Source organism: Plodia interpunctella, chromosome 5 (assembly GCF_027563975.2).
Source record: "Plodia interpunctella isolate USDA-ARS_2022_Savannah chromosome 5, ilPloInte3.2, whole genome shotgun sequence".
NCBI lineage: Eukaryota > Metazoa > Arthropoda > Insecta > Lepidoptera > Pyralidae > Plodia > Plodia interpunctella.
The window spans coordinates 9191383-9209689 of NC_071298.1; the positions used below are offsets into that span (position 1 = coordinate 9191383).

The 18307-nt window shown below is 37.5% G+C and overlaps 1 protein-coding gene and 1 long non-coding RNA gene across 4 annotated transcripts in view; one reads left to right on the forward strand and one right to left on the reverse strand.

Annotated features, from left to right (window-relative positions):
- Hr39 (Hormone receptor-like in 39) overlaps positions 1–18307 on the forward strand; it is a 28584-nt gene that overhangs the window by 5118 nt on the left and 5159 nt on the right. The window contains exons 2-17 of one of the 3 annotated variants that reach the window (XM_053744969.1): positions 1576–1646; positions 9052–9506; positions 10185–10300; positions 10477–10615; positions 11163–11347; positions 11706–11877; positions 12534–12669; positions 13278–13416; positions 13736–13875; positions 14247–14458; positions 15148–15284; positions 15472–15555; positions 15837–16061; positions 16669–16805; positions 17282–17397; positions 17998–18152. In XM_053744969.1, coding sequence (XP_053600944.1) covers positions 9419–9506; positions 10185–10300; positions 10477–10615; positions 11163–11347; positions 11706–11877; positions 12534–12669; positions 13278–13416; positions 13736–13875; positions 14247–14458; positions 15148–15284; positions 15472–15555; positions 15837–16061; positions 16669–16805; positions 17282–17397; positions 17998–18152 — 2181 coding nt within the window. In that variant the 5' untranslated portion in view covers positions 1576–1646; positions 9052–9418. Of the gene's footprint in view, positions 1–1575; positions 1647–8787; positions 8931–9051; positions 9507–10184; positions 10301–10476; positions 10616–11162; positions 11348–11705; positions 11878–12533; positions 12670–13277; positions 13417–13735; positions 13876–14246; positions 14459–15147; positions 15285–15471; positions 15556–15836; positions 16062–16668; positions 16806–17281; positions 17398–17997; positions 18153–18307 lie in introns of those variants that run through there. The other 2 variants (XM_053744970.1, XM_053744968.1) reach the window with 2 other exon arrangements.
- Positions 7156–8786, reverse strand: LOC135309716 (uncharacterized). The gene is made up of 2 exons (XR_010369895.1): positions 8664–8786; positions 7156–7455 (listed from the first exon to the last, which is right to left on the reverse strand). It is a non-coding gene; the product is annotated as an uncharacterized LOC135309716 (long non-coding RNA).

Consider the following 18307-nt stretch of genomic DNA (forward strand, 5'->3'; position numbering starts at 1 on the left):
GACACGCTTAGTGAAACCTTGTAATTTTCAAGGTTGAGATCCTTGTCTTTAATACCTACCTATTTCGAGGTAAAATCGATTAAATCGAAATGGTGTTGTTTCAAAATTTAATGTTCCATAAAAATCCTTATTGCATGGTTTGTTATTGATGTAAGTAGGTACATTATCCTAGAAATTTTACTTTTTATTACGCTCGTCCTAATCCTACATAGTGTTGAACATAAAAAAAAATATTATGTTACCTATACCTGAATCAAGATTGAAACGGCTTCTTCGCATCTGACCCTTGACACAGATTATGCCTTATCCGTTGCGTTATTTGAATATTAATCTTATAGGTACCTAATGCGAGTGAAGGAATCAATTAGAAAGGCGCCTTAGTTCAACTACAGCAAGTGTGCAAGCCTTTGCAATTTTCATTGCAAAATTTTATGTTGGCTGGCTGGATAGAATATTAATTATTTTAAAAATATTATTCCAATATAATTCTCTGCGTGTTCCTACACTCTTTCAAACTTGATTTTTTTAAAATTGGAGCGACAGAACTTTCTCCTGCCAGTGTCCTCCGAGGCTGCGGTTGCGATGAGGCATTCAGACCATTTCGTAATCCATTTGGCAAAATTCTGCGAACTCTGACTCACCTCACCCAATAAACAGGTCTTGTAGGAAAGATTGTTGTTTCGAACGGATAGACTAGCGTTGAACGATCCGAATTGATGGTGGCTGAACGAAAAGCTTTGTTTTTTTTTTACCATTATTAGTGTTTTTAAACGGAGATTGATGAAACTTTCAAGATTAGCATAGGCTACTTTTTATTATGGTTTTACCCGAGCGAAACCGAGGCGAGCCCCCTAGTATTACATTTAACGTATTACCTAGAGGTAGAGGTAACACCCTAATAAAAAAAAAGTAGCCTATATTACTGCAGACCGTTTTGTTTGTCTCTGTGACTAATATCAACATTGGTCCAGTAGTTTTCGAGATAATTCATTACAAACAAAAATACAAATCTTTTCACGTTATAATTTTAGTACCTTGTGTAAGGTGGACCCGACCCAGACTCAGACATAACAGTCATCTTGCCGATGATTCAGAGTTCAGTCAGACAATAACAAAAAGTTTTTGATAGGGCCTATATTTCAACATCGTGCCGTCACTCCAAAAAAATTTTAACAAAATTGCTCACTTTAGGACAAGTTATCTATCTACCTACCTACACCCTATTCTAAAATTTATGTATATTTTAAAGTTACTTTTCCATTCCTAAACACCGGAACCATATTATATATTTCTATACACTTTATAGTTATTCCTTCAAGGAAAAATATAGTCGTAGAGCTAGTGAGAAATTTGGGAATAAATGGAACAGAATATTAATTATTTTTAAACATTCACCTAATTCAGCTTTCAACCTTCATAAGTAATTACTTGTGATAAACATAAATGTATCTCAGTTTCGCAACCACACAATTCTAAATCCAAACACGGTTAAAAGGCGTGATCACACAGCATAGTAATTTCCGGAATACTTTTTTTGGTATACGGACCAATTAAGTTGATTTAATTTTGGCGCAGGAAAACGCAGCCAGCGACCGTTGGACCGGTTTGACTAGACGAGACAGAGATTGGTGATCCGATATCAATAGGTACGTGACGGTAAAGCGATACGTCTCATTTCAAAATTGTAATTAGATAAAATAATAGGCACCATATCTAGATGATAAGATAATAAAGGAGATATATATGTGTGATATTAATAATCGGTGCATTCTATGTGATTTTATTTAGTTATTTTTAAAATATAATTTTATTATAAAAACTTTTAAGTAGGTCTGTACTAATTGCCTTGACATTATATTATTAAATACCGAATTAAATAAAACGCAATTTATAGTTGCTTTTACTCGATTATATTTACATCCAAGGATAATATTTTCTTTTACAAAATATGCACCTAAAGAATGACTAGGCGTAATAAGTTTTTGTAATGAAACTGCTTCACTTTTTAATTTTCAACGAAAAATAATTGCAGCATCACGATACTTTTTCGTAAAGGCTAACAGACAGATCGCATACACTCAATTTTCCTGTGAGAAATGTCAACCGGCACGGAATGCGGCTGCGGCGCCCTATTTACCATGCGCCCCCTGCACCGCTCTCCTCGGCTCCATCCCCCCTCCTGATGGTGGGCACCGGTACCGGTCCTGCGTGCCCTCGATGCGTCGCTGATTCCGCTTGCCGCTGCGCAACTATTGTGCAGAGATTGGCAATTTTCAGTACCATTTAATTTTTACTTTTCAAGGGCTATGGTTAGATCAGATTAACATTGTTTCATTTTTAGAAGATCTCGAATAGTCTTAAATCACTTTGCAAAGTAAACCATGATAAGATGTACTTTGCATTTTGCTCCTTGTGCGCGTTCTCTTTGTGACCTAATATGTGATTAACCCTGATCCTTTGTAAAGAGCCTTCATCTAGTATTGGTAGACTGCTGTTGGTAGTGTAGTAAAATTTTACATTACTTTTTTGCGGTGCTTCAAACTATTAGATATTAATAGACGCTTCAGATAAATATGTGTGATTGCCTTATTGGTAGGTAAATTAATAATAATTCAAATTTTCGCGTGGACCTCGAGTCAGAGTCCGCATTCTTCAAGCAAAGAGATTGTCGATGACAATCTCTGAATGTCCACAAGGGCTCTTACAGTCTCACAAGATAATCAGATATCCAAAGAATTTCCATTCCCCATTATCAACCAAGGCCGGTGTGACTCACGTCACAGGTTAAAAATAAAGTGGTTTGCATTAAGTAGTTTTGTCCTGTTATACTGAACAATGCTGAGGCTGCGTTGTTGCTATCTTACTGATAAGGCAAGTTGTATCAGGGATATCATTGTGGCTGTTGTTGTTGACCACGTTTTTATATGTTTGATTGTAGACTAAGTGTTATCAATATTAAATTTTTAAAAAATCACCAGAATTTCGTCCAAATCCTGATCAATTTATTAAGTCAAAACCCCTTGGAATACCGGAAATGAAGGCGTTCTCATCTATCTATCAGAAGTAATTGATTAATTCGGTTGACATAAGACAGCACATTTTGCAAGATTTTGAGATCAATCATTCCAGCAATAGATCAACGACCGTGTACTGTCGTCATACAACCACTAATGCGGAACCAAAAATAAATGAAAAATGCGTCACTAGTTAAGAAGTTAGGCGCACGTGTTTAACTATTTCGTCATTCTATTTAGAATTTCTTGGAAAGGATTTAATTAATACCATTCTTCTAGTTGAGACTTGTGACAGTCAGTTTCTTATAGCACTATAAGTTTATGCAGTTGCTGTGTGAGTTACAGTGTTTAGTAACTGTAAAACTCGTACATTGCGAGACTATTAATTTTCCACAGGAAATCACACGTACGGAACAGAAAATTCAGCAAATATTATTATCCAATTTATTACATTTTCAGTGTACGTATGAGATATCATCATCACCCTTGTGATACATTTAACATATTATCCGTAGTTTGTCTTTGAAAATTTTTGATTATCTTTTTACAAAACTGAAACTTAGCAGAAATAGCACACTTTATAAAAGTTTGTTTTATTCTATACTTTTTAATTAAAAACTACTAACATAATTGACTATTAAGCTGTGTGTACTTATACGTGATACCAGTTAATTTATATGCCTAAAACTCAAGACTAAACGTGATTTTACTAAACTTTGAGACCCTGCTCGCTCACCGGGCATAGCAAATACATTATTGTTTCCCAGAATTGTCAACGGAAATCGTTACTTAGCCAACTTTTCTCATTTGAATATTTTTTGTGTGAGCTTTTAGCATTTTGCCAATTCGATGGTATTGTACTTGACGAGTTTGAAATTTTAACTTAACAAATTCATTGATTATCTACATTTATATAGATTTCTTGCAATTCCTATTTGGAACTATAACTAATTTACTTACAAGGGCTATCAACAGATTTCCCAAAATTCCCAATGGATTGCAGTCCCTGGACTATAATTTGATTGACCAAAAAATTATAGGTGTTCATACAAAAAAAATATGTTTGTTGACAGCGATCACAGTAAATCATAAGATCAAGAAAAAGAATAGAAAAACAGTAAATAGATAAAATATTATTACCGTGTCCATTGTGCTATCGTTGTGCGTTATTATTATCCAGATATACATTAACTTTCATCTGTTTGTACATATTTCTTCTGCAATAAAGTTTTTTAATAAATAAAAGCACATAATCAAGTATATCTATCTCAATCTATTCAAGTGGCTTTTCAAGTATGTTTTCCAAGAGATTCAACGTCATTAAGCCGAGTTAATTTGCAACATGTTACAAATTCTACCAGAGATAGGTAGGTATGTCGGTCGGTAAATGTTGAACACCTTGGTCAGAGTAATTGACTCTGTAAACAGTAACTTGTGTCAGACCGACCATTCACAAATACTGTAAATTCTAACATAATTGCATAATATTATTTAAAAAAAAAATACGTTTTATATAAAACAAAGGAATACAGAATTGTTCGACCGTTTTTGATTATGACTATTTTTGTCGCGAAAATAACTGCGTACGAAGTTGAAAATAAAATCTTCCGAATAATAGGTATTGGTAGAAATTATGGCAACACCACTCAATTTTCTGCCGAGAAAATTTTCCCGATGTCCCCCCCATACCTACATAGGTGCAAAAAAGACATTTATTCGCGCATTTAAGACACAAGTATATTTAAGTTATTATGAAAACAGAAAACTAATTCATAATGAAACTGGCGAGGTCAACTCTTGGATAATGTTTGCTATCATAGTTTGGACAGATGGTGTCTGGGCTTGGAGTCAATTTCAGAATAGGTATAACACACGAAATATCGTGTTTTTCGATTAATTTACTTGTATTAAAAATATCTGCATTTTTTTACATTTTTGAAGCATTGAGTTGCAAAATTGTATCGTTCAACAGCAAATACCTACTTAAAAATCTACTTACAACAGATAATCAACGAAATTTGAGTTATAATAAAATCTGTATTTTAATATATGTATAAGTACCTATCTCATCTACGCGTTTCATTCTTGACTTTGACGCCTTGAAACCCAGGGTCAACATAAGGGGCTGTGATTTACAAAAGACATTAACAAATGATATATTTAAACCTATAAAATATATTACTATCGCTTTTAAAATATTCCACAAAAAATAATTATACTACTTTTTCGAAGAAAGATAGGTTGACGACCTAACATAACCTAAACGACCTACACAATTTTAGGCTTTCTTCCTTATTATTTTACATTGAGTCACAATCATAGAGTTATTAGCATAGAGGTCATACCTAGCTAGCTAAACCACTTAAATGACGCTAAATGACGGGTGCATAGATAAGAGAATAAGTTTCTCACAAGCAAGACAAGGCGGCACCATTGAAGTGTCACTTAAGCGATATTGTTTATTAAATTCGTTACCTAGTCTACGTAGTATAGCTGTAATGTCTGTTAAACTAGCCACTTACAGTTGCAAGACCAGAAATTGATTTGTGTTTCATAATTCCGAATTAAATACTAAGATTTAGGATTTAGTGATTGAAAATTGCTCCTGGCGGTGAATTTATCGATAAAATTATGAAGTTTAATGTATTTTAGATAGATAGGTATTAGGCATGTACCGAAAATTATTTCACTTGCTGCTAATGGTCTGGAAGTTGTTCTTAGACAATTATGTGATTATTAATTTCACTTAGGTACCTATAACACGAAAACACTTTTAAAAATATTTTATTTAAGTTCGTGCCAAAATATGTATACCTACCTCAGAAAGACGATGTCATTTGATTAAGAAGATATCGTTGCTTTGTACTTTGTCCCTTGTCACGTAATATATTTTTTGTTTTCGTTAGAAGTTTTCCATAATGCCAACTTTAAAGATGTTGTAATTCATTCGATAGGCAATAGTTTTTATTAATTTTATAAAAGCATTAATTTCATTTTATGTATCGATTAATGTGTTAATTTTTAGTTAATCCTGATCCATCCTGATTGAAAGCAAAATTGAAGTTTGTTCTACACATACCTATGTTAGCACATATCATAGAGATCATCTGCACTCACTGGATTACACAATAGGTACTCCATCCAAATGTGATATGAATTCTCCAAAAACGTCTGGGTCGTCTTTGTTACCTACCTTACAAATTAGTCGTTACTTTGTCGTTGTACGAACAGGTGAAGCACCATCGCTTTGTTCCAAGCTAGGATCGCGCGGTTGTTGACCTCATCTATTTCAGAGCGTGTGGGCGATAGGGTGCGACGCACTCTAGGGGATACATGACCCCTCTCAGTCATCGAGGTCAAGGACACTGCTAACTGCATTGTCAATTTGGCAGTTCCGTTAATTAGGTAGTTGTGTGTTAGTCGGATACACACAGTGATAGGTATTAGACGGTTTCCGAAACCGTTGCTGTATTCAGCTTCATTGTAGTATTGGTTTTGTTCGTTAGATATACCTACTTCATCTAAAAATTGCATGAGTTTGTCATTCTAAAATGCGGATATTGTTTACCTATTTCATTTAGTTCAGCTAAAATTTAGAAACAAAAACGGTTGCCCTTGATTTAGTGATTAGTGTTTAAGTACACGTATGGAATTTTGCAATTTATCTAATTGATAAAAGCTGTGTACCACCTGCCTTTCACCCCGCTATCGCTGTAGCACTTCGCGTCACAAGATAGTGCTGCGACCTTATGATAATTATCGGTCGTCGCCTCGCCACTCCTTATCGATAATTCTACGAAGCAAGGACATCACTCCACCGAGCCTATAAATACCTTCAGAGTAGGTTTTCCTTGTACGTTTCATGCGGTCTCTTATTGAGCAATAGTTTAGTTGCAACCAAGACAAGTTGTTTACTCGTAGATTTGTTGTAAAATATAAGGATTGTGTAACAAAATCCTGCAAATAATGTTTAACTTTAACAAAGAAATAGTACCTAATATCGTACCTTACCTATATACATATAAGCTCCTGTGACCATAGAAATATTATGGTGGTTGTATAATTAATTAAAAACTTAAGTGTTGACAACTCTCTTTGCTAATCTAATCAATCAATCCATGCATGATAAAATACAAACAAGTCACAATACACAAAAATCCTTTATGGATCTTTGGCATTTTAATAGTCACTGGTACAATTTAAATAGAAACCTGAATCGATGTGGGGTCAAATAAAATGATGGAAAATTTTCCATCAAGTAGGTACTATTAAAAGTACATAAATATATGTACTCGACAGACAAAGCACTCGTCTGGCGTATCGTACAAATGACCGCTCGGCCTTGTCTAGGCCGCGATGACGCCATCTTTGTGCGGATGAACTCCTTTTATTGGGACACCGAATTTATACCCGTCTCGCTTACTTGTTTACCATTCTCGACCTGAAAAAAAGAGATAAATTGAGTTTTGCGTTTGATATTAATAATTTATGGAACAGTCAGTATTGCCAGATTCACTTATTAATTAATAGCTTTTCTCGTTAATGTGCCTATTTTATTTTTTATTTGTATTTACTGTTTTATGTATTATGTATTTACTGTTTATAATATTAAAGTTCAATTATTTTAGTTAACAAAATGATATTCTGTTTGAAAACTTAGGTGCATTTGTAATTTAAGACAATAGTAGCCGTTGAGCTCGACATTTCAAAACAAGTCGATGCAGCGTAGGCTTATGGATTGTGTAACAGCCAATTAAATGGTTACCATAGCAACGATACCGATAACTGAGACTTGTCTGGGGGCAAGGGACTCTATAGGAGGCTAATTGGACTGCCAGACGATTGTGACTGATATCTTTCCCTTTATTGTAGACAGCTAACTGTTATCTGAGAATCAAATCATAACTACCTTGTGTCTGTTTAACAAAAAAAAATCATTGTTTTAGGGATAATAAATAATTTGTTTTTAATAGGTAGGTAATTTAAAAAATGTTTCAAGAATATGTGAATGTTGTGAACATATAGGTACCTAGGCTATAGCTAGGCTATACATTTAGTAAATTATATGTATCTTCATATCTAACCAGTGCGTGTAGAGAAAAAACGTACAATTTATTATTTTATGAATGATAACTATCATGAACACTATGTGCAATAATGTGCTTTATTTACTTTTATTATCTAAAGACTTTCTCCTATTTCCGTCATTCAATGAATATTACAAAAATAAATATATGATTAAGATTACTTTAAACAGAAATTAAAGTTATTGAAGCGAAAATAAAACAGATTTTTTATTAATATTAATAGGGAATCCTATTGCAAATATATTGATGACGACGATGATTTACGTGTGATCTTCCATTCCATCACATGGGTATGTTGTTGACTGTACCATGTAACTCGCTATAAGCAGCGGCCAGTCCCGCGCGAAAGGCGAACGAAATGCTCGCGGCCGGTCGCTCCAACCGGCTCTGTGAAGGCCGTGTATCGCCTCCCCCTCACCTCTGTGCAAACTAAGCTTGCCATGACTTTGTCGATACCGATAAAAAAATACACCAACGCGAAAAAAATAGGTAGGTAGTATCGTTTTAGGCCCAAAAACAACATTAGTTTCATTCAATAAAGCACCTCTGACGCATTACTCACGTTATCGCTGCGAACTTCGCCCTCGGCGCGGTAAACAAAATGCCAATGACACGGGGTCGGCTTGTCGTCGTCAAAGCTCGGTATATCGATAAATAAATATCGCATCACTAGTTGGGCGTGCAAGGCCGCGGCGCGTCGCGTCGCATACGTGTACACTGGTGTACACAAACAGTTTTAAAACTACACTCTACACCTCATTCCAAATTTAAATCGTGCGTGAATCGTTCTTTTTATTTTTTAACGTTTTAAAATTTTAGGGTTATGTAGGTATGTTTATTTTATAAACAGCCAGTTACAATCTTATAACTATTAGTAACTACCAGTAGGATAATATAATTACGTAGATACATGGTTGTTTTTAATCTTCATTACTTTTCTTTGTTCACAGACAGAGCAAGATGCTGATTACATCTGATCGCATGCCTCAACAAACACGTTTAACTGCAAAAAAGGTGCCTAGATATTGCACATGTATAGAAAATCTGATTATAGTATGTAAGGCCGAAACCGACACCTCAAGACTGATATTCGATGCCTTAAAAATGAGCAGCGACGCAAGATGAAGACATAATCATAATTTTAACATTATGCGGAAGAAAGAAAATAGTTTTTAAAAATTGTCGAACAATATTTTTGGATGTTTTTATAGACAAATGTGTATGGTGCTTTATAGTTAGAGAGGTGATACGTCGATAGTAGTATATCGATGAATATGTGGTAATGTGAATTAGTGGCATCTGTCCATTAACACCGTGATGTCGAGTGAGGCCGACGCGGTGAAGGTGGAAGGAGTCCACGTTTCAGTAACTACGATCAGTATGACGGGACCAGAGACAAGTAATGGTAAGTTCCAATGCTGCTTTATCTGTTTAAGTACATAGGTACTTGTAATTCGTTTTAATTAAAAACAAAGTGATATCCAACGTATGACTGTTAATTAGCTACAGATATGCATATCCGTTGCCGAAACAAGTAGACTATCTCAGCACAAACAACCGCATTCTGAGATAATATGATTCATGTCACATATATTAAAAAAATATGTGATAACGACAAGGCTATTGACCTAAAGGATGGGGTCCGGACACGCCCCGACCGACGACAGCTAATGTGTATAAATTCGTTATTAAGTAAACATTAATAGCCATTAAAATGATATTTTTGGCGAATTACTGTGTTGTGACAGGAATTAGATACATATGGCTTTGGAGTCACGTTAAACTTTGTAGAGAAAGATGAAAAACAACTCGGTATTTAAGAAAGAAAACTATTTTCGATGTAATAAGGTGTTGAGTATATTTTGAATCAAAAGTAGGTACATTGTTTTGTCACAAAAAATATTATTGTAACTACCGGTATGAAAAAAAATATATATATAAAAAGCTTTACTTATATTCGTGTCTGACCAAGGGAAATAGTAACAATACAAATACATTTTTTAACTCTGTTTTCATAAATGGATATGCATTTCAAGTGCAGTATTTTTCTTTTCTTTAACATTTTTGTATTTTTCTATTTCAGTTCAATTCTCATACAGTTCAAGTGGAGTCCGCATCAGTGTATCTTCAGACCCTCATGATGAAGACTCCACTGATGCTGAAATCTCCAAAATTGACTTCAACCAACATCAACACGAGGTGATAATCATAATTTTTTGACATAATACAAATCGATTTTTTTTTAATTTGCTCGTATATTCCAAGACTAGATTTTTGTTTAACGTTTTATGCGCGTAACAGTCGTCTACATCAAGTGTGTTGATCATATGTGTTATTCATAATGTACTATTACTATAACTTTCTTATTATTTCAGGTGAACATGCGTAACAAAAAGAAGCGATCATCGAGTGGCACTCAGTGTGACAGTCAAGCCAATGACAGAGAACGGCCGATGTCATGGGAGGGCGAGCTGTCAGACTCTGAAATGGTTATCGATACCAGTGTCAACAACGGTGAGTTAGGCCCATCACTATATTTACACGTCATTAAATACAAATCCTTCATTGTATGTACAAATATATTCAGTCCATTCAGTTCACAGAGAAATCTGACCCCCTAAAGGTCAGATTTCTGTGTGCCAAACTGTACAGTACATAGCATAAATATTTATAAAATAAAACCGATAACTACTGAATTACACTATTAAGTAATCACATCACTATTAAGTAATGTCACAAAATACAAACATATTGCACTAGAAATATAAATATATTTATTTATAGCATGAAATAATTATGTAGATACATTTTAGGGACGAACTTGTTCAATGCAAAATTATGCAAATACCTATATAGTATGCTACAAAAAGGTATCAACCAGGCCATATTTCTACGGAATTAAGCAATTTTCTTGTTATTTAGAAAACAATATGTGTCCGAGTAAGTTAGAATGGCTTATTTTTTACGCTGACCCCAAGCTTCACGGCTTCACGGCGTCACAGCCCCGAATGATTGAACACGCGAAAATGAGAAAGCAGTTACAGACTTATTCATCTTTCAGACGAGAACAGCAGCTCCCTAGACCTCCAATCATCGCGGGACTCCATCGACACGCTCCGCAATGTGACCATCAAGACGGAACCGATGAAGACAGAGGCATTTCAAAGCGTGGACGATCAAAGGGTTTTGGATCTGAAGTATACTGCGCCGCTGCAGCCGCACCAGAGGAGCCACAGTATGAACAGGGTAAGTTTGACCTATAATGTCTTCATCATTTTCCAAATAATTCTAAATTCAATATTTTCTGTTAAAAACTCTTTAAATGTATCACTTCAAAACATTTTTTATCTTCGCAGACAGAAATCTTTCGTTTCGTTCATCTAATTCATTCCACTTTATTTGTTAATCAGTTTGCTTATCAATAATTAGCGACCTGGCCTGGCTTTGCACGGGGTCATTTATGTTATGTGTAAACCTTCAGGTATAAATTGTCTAAAGAACAATGAAAACTGCATCAAAATCCGTTACGTGGTATAAACGCCCTCATCAGATAATTTGTTCCTTTCTAGATGTGTCGTGTGAATTCTATCCCCTTCTTTCTCAGATATCAGTACTAACAGACAACACGCCCCTCTCGCTCGCACGGCGGCCGGTGTCCCCCACCAACAGTGCCAAGTCATTGGGTCTCAACGATCAGAACACCATGCCCATGATGCCGCAGACATCGTTAGGGGAAGTCCAGAATCTGACCATAAAGAAGGAAACTCAGTTGTCGGGTAAATAGATTGTATTGGGACCTATAATATTGTTTCCATCTGTGAGGACATTTAATTTGCTTTGTTATCTACATATTATTTACCGGCTGTTTGTTTTCATTTGAACATAAAATAATATTATAATGAATCGATGTTTGTCTGTTACAATAGATATATTGTGTCTACGCCAGTACACCACAACACTAGGCACGTCCCGCCCGCGACCCCTCGCGCAGCAGCCAATGGCTATTGAACACGATAATTTAAATTAGATTCCTGCGCGCGCACTACTAATCTAGGTTTTCGTGTTGCATTCCTTTCATTCTATTCCGTTCTAATCTACCAATTTGCATCAAAAAGGAAAAATATAATTATGTAATTCGATGCTAATAGCTCAAAGTATTTTATTTTATCTATTAGTTTCGTAATGAACAAAGTTTAAGTCGTAAGTGTGTGTCTTCAATAAAGACATTTTTTAACGGACATTATTAGGGCGCGGTATCCGGACGAATATAATAGTCACTTCTCACCCCGAGCGAATGAGCTTTCTATCTCTTTTTAGCAAACAGTTAAGTCTACAAGTGTAACAATTGAATATGCTGCTTTCTTTACTGGCTTGTTGTGGACTTGGAATTACACGATAAAATCGAATACTGAACCGTTTTTTTCCTACATAGAACTGAAATGCGAGCCAACAGTGGGCGTGGACAAGTTGCTGGGCGCGCTGCACGGCTCCCCGCTGCTGGGCCGGCTGCCGCGCGTGCAGTCCAGCGCGAGCACCGACTCCGCGGTACATTCCATGTACACTCACAGGTATGTACTCTGTATGGCCAGCAGTGGGCGTGGACAAGCTGGCCGCGCTGCACGGCTTGTCGCTGCTGAGCCGATAGCGACTCCTCGATACACTGACATACAGGTAAGTACTACCTGGAAACTCCACTTCTTGTAATGGTACACGGCCATCGTACTTAACTTAGAGCCAGGGCCCCATCGCTAACGTCAACGCAACGGAGGACGTCGGAGTGCAATGTAGCCTGCAGTAGGGCTTACTTTCCAAGGATTTACTACAACTAACTATTAGCGTCATCTTTTGAGATTATTAAATAAATTGGGCTAGCGTTTAATGCTTTTAAGAGTTAATTCTCATTCCCTGATTTTGCCTTATATTTTGTCTCCTCCACGCTTTCGGCGAACTCAGACCGAATGATGCGAATGAACGTACCTATTTTAGCGTAGTGTATGTGAGTTTTTATACCACAAAGAAAAACCAGCAATGTACACCGCCAAAGATAGACAATAGTGTAGTAAAACGCGTTTAGTAAATTACATAAAGCAACGTTTCAAATAATAAAACGACACATTTTTAAATTTCGAATTTGTCAACATAATCCAATCAATCAACATGGTTGTTTCTTCCCCAGTGTGTACAGCAGCCCATCAGCCAGTCCCCGCGCCTCTCGCCACTATACGCCGTCTCTCTCCCGCAACAACAGCGACGCGTCGCACTCCTCGTGCTTTTCCTACAGCTCGGAGTTCTCGCCTACGCATTCTCCTGTACAGGTATTTTAAAAATTTAATTTTAGAAAATGTAATCTGTCATCTGAGGGTTTTCCGTAGGCGTAAGTACCGCTTTACTAATTTTTTTTCAGTATGCACGGTCTTCGGCGTATTTAGATATAATAACTTTAGAACGTTGACGTCAGGCGGGCGACTGTAAAATCATTGCCGAGTCTTCAAAATGTTCGGTAAACCCGGGCTTTGCGAACGCAACCGTCATGGGTACATGAAAGAGAGGTGGTATTCCATAACACAAGTTACTTCGGGGCTAACTCAATATGTGCGATTTGTCCCTATATATTTATTAACATGGCAATTTCAGGGCCGTCACCCGCACGTGGTGTACCGCGAGGCCGCCGCGCCGATATTCCCCGCGTCGCCGGCGCACGACGAAGACGCCGACACCACGGACGAGAGGCTTCACCACCACCAGGGGATCAGCAGACAACAGCTCATCAACAGGTAACAATGGAAATATTCGAGTTACACGCAATCGAAGAATCGCAATCTTCATCAGTTTTCTCCATTTTATTTCTGCAGGAAATTCGAGCAAACACATCACAATTTGCTTAAACAACCATCGAAAAAAAATTGGAAATAATCGATGAAGTGAACTTTGATTGTTTGAAAATCGGGCCCCTAATAATTAAACTTCGAAGTAGACACTATTAGACTTGATATGTAATATTCTTAAAGCTAGGAATAATTTGTACACTATTTTGTAAAACTACAGCTTAAAAATAAAGTTCGTATGAAATCGATTTGAAAAATATTTCGTCTAAAATGAGTAAAAATAGTTGAAAAAGAACAATCAAATCAAGATTTCTTTTTAGCCCCTGTCCAATTTGTGGTGACAAGATCAGCGGCTTCCACTACGGCATATTCTCCTGCGAATCATGCAAGGGTTTCTTCAAGAGAACCGTACAGAATCGCAAGAACTACATGTGTCTGCGAGGCGGGAACTGTCCTGTCACGGTCGCCACAAGGAAAAAATGTCCTGCGTGCAGATTTGATAAATGCCTCGGGTGTGGGATGAAGCTCGAAGGTACTACTTGGAATTACTTTTCTAAAACAAATTCCAGATATTTGCCGCGACACAGCCCCAATAAAACTGGGAACACGCCAGGAGAAGAGAGAAAGATGAAGAGAGGGAGGGAGGATCTGGGAGGAGGAGAAGCTGAAGATCTATAGCCGTGTGGATATGTAGTGTACATGTTGCCTAGTTTGAAAGATATACATAGGGATAGACAGCTGAAGCGACTTTTTTTTACTAAGTAGTGATTGATATATACAGAAGCGGTGGTGGTGTAATGGTTAAGATGCCCGCCTGTGGATCAAAAGGTCCCAGATTTGAACCCTACTCGTGCCATATGAGTTTGTTTACAAATCTGACTCATATATAGTAGTTTTCATCGACCACAACTTGCTTCCGGTGAAGGAAAACATCGTGAGGAAACCTGCACACTGGTTGATTATTATTAACCTGTGTGTGAAATGGAGAAGGCAATGGCAAACCACTCCATTAATAATGCCAAGAAAGTTGTTGTGTGTGTTTCATTCCACGTAATGACCACGACCCTCAGCCATGAGGAATACGACTATGAAGAAGTGATATACAGTATCAATCTATATCCTTTACGGTGTAGACAGAGTCTTGAGTTGCGATACTCGAACGCCGTTTTTAGATGTATAACTTTACTGGACTTTTATTGAAATAGATAAATCAATTTGCAGCAATACGCGAGGACCGCACTCGAGGCGGGCGCTCCACGTACCAGTGCTCGTACTCGCTGTCCGGAGCCGCGTCCACCGGCTCGCTGCTGTCCGCGCACGTCCCCACCACGCTGAGGCACGCTTCGTCTCTCACTTGTGTAAGTATTACAAGCGTATTTGAAGCAACACGCGAGGATCACACTCGAGGCGGCCGCTCTACGTAACAATGCTCATACTGAGACACGCCTCGTCTCTCACTTGCTACACTGAGCAAAACATTCAGTATTCTCAAGTATATTTTCAAATAGTTCTTTTGCAATAATGTCTATCCTCATTTGTTTTCAGGTTAATGGTCCAGGGTCATATACAAACAGCAGAGGAGAATCAAGTAACAGCCGATTAACGCCAGACATTCCGCCATTATTACAGGTTACAACCTTGTATTTTTAATAGAATAGAATAACAAAGTATAAACCGACGTAGCTTCCCGCTGTCTGTCTGTCTCTTAGATCTTTAAAAGTAAGCAACTGATTGCGGGTTTTTTTGGTACCATGTAACACACTAACACAATAACTTTTTGCCATTTTTTACATACATTAGTGGATAAATTATCAACTAAAGTACTGAGTAGGATTCCAATATGGAATATTTTGGTTCACAGAAGTCTTAAACACAGTTTCAACATTTGCCAATAATTAAATGTATCACAGGAAATAATGGAAGTGGAACACCTCTGGCAATACAACGAATCGGAACTGAACCGGCTCGGCAAATCCACCGGTAGCCCGTCCGCCAACCCCCTGCTGGCCGCCAGCGGCATCACGGCACAAAACTCCAGTCCAGACTTCTTGGCGGACCTGTGCAATATAGCTGATCATAGGCTGTACAAGATCGTCAAATGGTGCAAAAGTCTGCCGCTTTTTAAGAACATTTCTGTAAGTGACGACCTTTTTTTTATTGTTAATGAAAGGGTGTCGAGAGACCCGTATTTACTTTACCGTGTGATTATCGACGGAATAGTCGACTAGTTTCAACTATCAATCAATATGTAATAAACTGAAAATAATATATAAAAAAATCAATATATAACAGACTGAACTCTATAATATATTGATTTTTTTTGTTTGTTTATTTTAACACTAGCTTTTGCTCGCGGCTTCGCCAGTCTAAATTTCCTGCGGAAATAGTTATTTTTCCGAGATGAAATGGATGGTACCCTATATCCGTCTCTGTCCGGATGAAATAGACGAGATTGATATATCCATACAGACGACCTCTATGCCAACTTTGGCATATACTTCAAGTAAACTGTGGGTGTAGTAGATGGTACCCTAAGTCCACTACACGAATATACAAATAAAAAAAATGAGACGGATGATATAGATGAGAGTGATGTACCCATACAGACAACCTCTGTGCCAAGTTTGGCACTTTCTACTTTTTGCCAACTTTAGCACTTTTTACTTCAAGTAAACTGCATTGAGGTACTTTTTTTATCGCACAACTGGTACTCAGCATTAAGGTACATTTTGCACTGAACAGATCGACGACCAGATCTGCCTGCTGATAAACAGCTGGTGCGAGCTGCTGGTGCTGTCGTGCTGCTACCGCGGCGTGGGCACGCCCGGCGAGGTGCGCGTGGGCGGCGGCCGCGGCATCACGCTCACGCAGAGCGCCAAGTATGTCTCTTGATCACTTCACCGTTATACTAGCTTTTATTTACTTTATTTATACGTGAACCCAGATTGGGTGTTGCAAGTCATAATATGTAATTAATTGTATAATTATATTTACGTAAATGTTTGAATAGTTTCGCGAAAAAAACTGTCTGTAGGAAACTGTTCTCTCGTCGGGAACCGATACTGGGTGCACCATTGGCCATTCATGTTATAATATTTTGTTGGCCGTGCGTTGCGTGTTAGCCAGCTACGGAAGAATTTATGCACACTGATCTAAAAGGTTAACATAGCATTTATGCACACTGATCTAAAAGGTTAACATAGCTAAAATGACACGCAACTTAAAGACACCAAAATTTCATCTGTAACATTTATTTCAACAATTTTTATATTAATGTCAAAATGTTTATTCGTTTACATACAAACTATTTGACACAAATATATGTTTGTTTATAATTCTATTGTGTTAATTACAGGTTAGGATTAACACCGTGCATAGAGAGAATGCTGAGTTTTACCGACCACTTGAGAAGGCTACGTGTTGACCGATACGAGTACGTCGCACTCAAAGTCATCGTACTACTTACTTCAGGTAGGATATTATACCTAGGGTGTACTACTAGTAGTACTTTAGTACTACTACTACCTTAGTACTACTTAGTACTTTAGTAGTACTAGGTTTTGTTTACAAAGCCAAATCTTTTTCATCGAAATTAGCCTAGTTTCTACCTTAGTTTAGATATAATCCTTTTTAACATTTTTGGATTGTGACGTGCATTAATTTTATGGCAATAAAGATAATAATATATTATTTTGATTTGTTTCTTTTTCTCTGTATGAGTTGGTATTATCGTACTATTTATGGGAGTGATTCGAGTAAATTATAAGTTTTTATCTATTTTACGGTCCTAGGTGGATAATATTTTCGCCGACCGCGGGCACAACCGCGGATCCGAAGAAGAGAGAGAGAGAATGTATGACATAAAAACTTTCGCATTGCATAATTATGTACTAAATAACAGGTATTTAACGCGCACATACCTTTTCTATTTCCAAGACGTTTCGGACCTTGTTACAAAGGTCCGTGATCACGGGTCGCTCAGTGAGTCTGGGAAATAGAAAAGGTATGTGCTCGTTTAATACCTGTCATTTAGTATATAAATATGTATGACGGACGCACGGTACATTGCAGACGCGCCCGAGCTCCGGGAGGCGGAGAAGGTGCGCGCGTCGCAGGAGAAGGCGCTGGCGGCGCTGCAGACGTACACGGCCGCGCACTCCCCGCACACGCCCGCCAAGTTCGGCGAGCTGCTGCTGCGCATTCCCGAGCTGCAGCGCACTTGCCAAGTAACTACACTGCACTGCACTGTACTGCCTCCCGCGGGAATGAATTTCCCTATGTGTTATTTCTGTGTATATTCTACCCGTGTACACGAATTTCATAACAATCGGTTTGGTAGATTTTGCGTCGTATACATCACAAATTTTCGCATTTGTAATGT